This window comes from Cynoglossus semilaevis, chromosome 8 (genome assembly GCF_000523025.1).
Source record: "Cynoglossus semilaevis isolate Cse_v1.0 chromosome 8, Cse_v1.0, whole genome shotgun sequence".
Taxonomy (NCBI): Eukaryota; Metazoa; Chordata; class Actinopteri; order Pleuronectiformes; family Cynoglossidae; genus Cynoglossus; species Cynoglossus semilaevis.
In genome coordinates, this window is record NC_024314.1 from 1,111,071 (window position 1) to 1,114,775 (window position 3,705).

The window sequence follows — 3,705 nt, forward strand, 5'->3', positions numbered from 1 at the left end:
AATGTCTGACTCTTTGTTTTAATTAATAACAGATGCGTAGACTTCAGTTTTTCTCACTGTGGAGCAGTTTACACTCTCAGTTCCCTTGTATATATTTTTACAAGGCCATTTTCACCCGGACAACAAAAGCTTTATAGCTGTCTTTCATTTTGCCGGTTGCATAAAAAAAAAAATTAAAAAAAAATTAAAATCAACAGCGACTGTGTTATTTCATGTAAAACCCACTAAAAATAAAAAATAAAAAAATGAGGGAATTCTATTTTCTTTAGCTTCCAGGCTCCAGCGTTGCCCTCAGATGAAAGGTCGCATTTTTCAGAAAATCAAGACCTTAAAACATCAGGTCCCTTCACTCATATTCGCTGAAAAGGCGTTTGACTCCCGTTGAACCGCACTGATAACGTCTCCATCCCACACAGTCCTGGTGGATCCTTTTCCTTAAACCTTCTGGAATGTGAACTAATCACACAAACAAATCTTCACCATATGACATGACGCCAGTTATTATGACAGCTCGCTGCATCTGCTCCCTGTTACTGGAACTGGGTTACCTCACCAAGGCGATATGGTGGGAAAGAGCTCGCCCACCGGGGGGATTCCCTGAGCCTGTCTCCGAGCGTCCACACCAAAAGTCAGCGTGATGTCACGTGTTAAATGTCAGGATGTTGACCTGTGACTACAGGTTGTGAGCAAAATGTTTGCTTGGGAGTTTTCAGTTGACCTGTCCCCCCTCCTGTTCAGATGGAGTTGGGCTCAAATACGGAATTAAACCATGGATCGATTGTACGATAGGCAAGGAACAAAAACGCATTTTTGATTCTATCTTTGTGGCCCAGTAACAAATGATCCATGGCTCAGTATTGGTCCCCGGGCCAATGGTTTGGCACCCCCGATACCCTAACCGACAGATGACTTTGCAGTCAGGTTGATATCACTCCATGTGGTTCGTCAGAGGTTCGAGTCATCTTGACCATGTATTTATATCAACACTGACTCCTTTGTGTGTCAGAATTTCAAGGCGTTTCAGGGGAATACCTCTGACATTGATAGTCGTATCTTCTTATGTCACGTCCTGTCCTGTCGTTCCTTATTATTTCATCCTCCTAACGTAACACCCTTTGATCTTCTGGATAACTTCTTCCACGGAGTCACCCTCCCACGAGGACTGTAACATTTTGTAAGATCTGTGAGGCTCATCGCTGTGATCTTACCCAGAATGCAGTAGCCTCAGGGAGAAAAAAAAATCATGTCAAAATGAAAGAATACACACAGGATGTTTGGAGAACATCAGACGTAGTGTCGTTCAAAACTAGGGAAAACGTGTGGATTTTTCTGCCGAATTTACGTTTGGATTTTTCTTACGAGAAAAAAAAGTAGTTTTCTTTTCGTCGCGTTCACAATACATCATGTTGTTTAGGTGTCCTGTAGGGGGGTAAAGGTCATATTTTTTACTGGTACAAGTATTTTCATTTGTGTACTCTCATAGGTTGGGTTAGTATAAACATGCAATAAACAGGATGCCACAGCCCTCTGTGGTGTAGGTAGAAGTGCGAATTTGGGGCGTGAGATCAAGTGAAGACGCCGAGCATTTAAACTCACAGTACATTCAGCTTCGTTTCCTTCTCCTTCTCCTTTAACAGAAGACTATTTCATACCAAAAGGGAAATAAAAATGAAAATGAAAAAAAGGAAAGATACAAAAAACGTCTCCATAGCGAACACAGTCAGTTGAACAGAAAGTGAGCAGAGCTTTGAAACCGACCGTACGTTTTGAGTTGAACAGTTAGTCCTGCCACTGTCTTCGACCCCGTTGATAAAATACTGCTGAAAGTGTCGACCTTTTTCATTAAACTTCAGAATATGAGTTATTTGATTATTCATCCCGGAACGCACAAAAACAATAAACACTAATTATATCAATGTGAAAATGTGAAAGAAATAGATGACGGAGAATTCTTTTTTTTTTTTTTTTCCGCTGCATGGAGATCATTTCAACACCTCTTATGACGACGACAGTCTTCTGGTGAAGTTTGTGACTCACAGATGAACCTGTGAGTGCAGTTCAATACACACCAGGCAGGTCTCAGAAGGGATCAAGAGTAGTTTAAATACACAGTTTCGTCATTGGATACACGACCTCGTGGTTTTTGAAACTTAAAATATTTGTTTTTTTGCCTCGGTGTGCTGCGTTCAGGTGCTTTTGGTTTCCAGATGTGTGATAAATAATATAACCAAACAGCTACGTATCAGCAACATTCTTGGCAAATCACGTCAGAATATTCTTTGAGTAACGGTTGAGTGCGTAGACGCAAGCGATATTAGGCAATAATTGAAGGAGAATTCTGTTTTAATTGAGGGTTTGTTGAAGCGGCCAAACAAAAACAGAGAAGCTGGAGGTTTCCATTGAACAGACAGACACACACACACGGTCTTTACCACACAGGAGTCTGCTGATTGATTTCAGGAAAGCCACTGAGCCCACACACATGCACACAGACACACATACCCTCTCCCTCGTTGCAGACACATAACCCCCCCGTCCCCCCCCCCCGTCCCCATGTTCCACTTTTCCCTGAAGGCAAACATAACTCTCCGGTGCACTGGGTCAGACTGGGATTGGTTACATGAGGAATTCCCTGCTTAGCTCTGTCATTTTTTTTATTTTTAACAATAATAATAAAAGCTTGTGTTCTTGTTCCAGGATTTTTTTTTTTTGACAATGTGAGCAGGAAAAAAAAAATCTCCAAAAAGTACTTATCGCTATATATTTTTCTTTTTAACAATTTACCGTTATTTTTTTCAGGGAGTGGTGGGCCGTGAGCCGTTCCCTCTCCCAGGGGTTCCTGCTCCAGCCAGAATAGACCTTTCGGAGAGTTACTACGAGGAGGCACAGCCGTACGAGGAGACAGTCAATGGTAAGAGATTCAGTTCTAGTTCAGTGGTTTACAAACAAAAGTAAATGTACTGCGTACTCGTCACTGTAAGTTCAGTTGAATTTTATACAGTACTGCAGTTTTTTTTGGTATTTCCACCAGAATGGTACCATAACTAAGAACCGGAAGCTTCTACATATGTATCATAAGAAGAGTATATTTCACATCTGACATAAAAACAAGTATTTTCAATTCTGTCCAATTGGAAATGTTCCCTTTGTTCTTTGTTGATGAAATCTTGATTCAAATCTGTGAATTAATTTGAGCAAAAATGTTCATTGTCTCCAATTATTTTTTGGGTAATACCCTTTATTATTGTATTTTTTATCATGTTGTCTTATGATTCATGGTTTGAGTGCATGTAAAAAAAGTATTAGGTCTAGGTGTTTGACACCCAGTTTAAAGTATGTCCGAATGGTTACGGGTTCACAAGTTTCTCACATAGGTCTAGGTGTTTGACACCCAGTTTAGAGTATGTCCGAATGGTTACAGGTTCACAAGTTTCACAATGAGTTCATCACTTACCTTAAAAAGATTTTTTTTTCTGCTTCCAGATGACGGCGAGGCTGTCAGCAGCTCGTATGAGTCTTACGACGAGGAGGAAGTGAGCAGAGGGAAGTCAGCGCAGCACCAGTGGCCGTCGGCAGAGGCCTCCATCGAGCTGATGAAGGACGCTCGGATCTGCGCCTTCCTGTGGAGGAAGAAGTGGCTCGGCCAGGGGGCGGAACAGCCGGGGGTCATCAAAGAGCAACGCCCGGTGGGGGGGGAAACGTGCA

General features: G+C 41.8%; 1 protein-coding gene across 1 annotated transcript in view; it reads left to right on the forward strand.

The window, feature by feature from the left end:
* Nucleotides 1-3,705, forward strand: part of afap1l2 (actin filament associated protein 1-like 2) — a 44,590-nt gene that overhangs the window by 23,843 nt on the left and 17,042 nt on the right. The window contains exon 5 of the mRNA XM_025057595.1: nt 2,800-2,911. Within this exon, the coding sequence (XP_024913363.1) occupies nt 2,800-2,911 (112 nt within the window). The remainder of the gene's footprint in view (nt 1-2,799; nt 2,912-3,705) is intronic.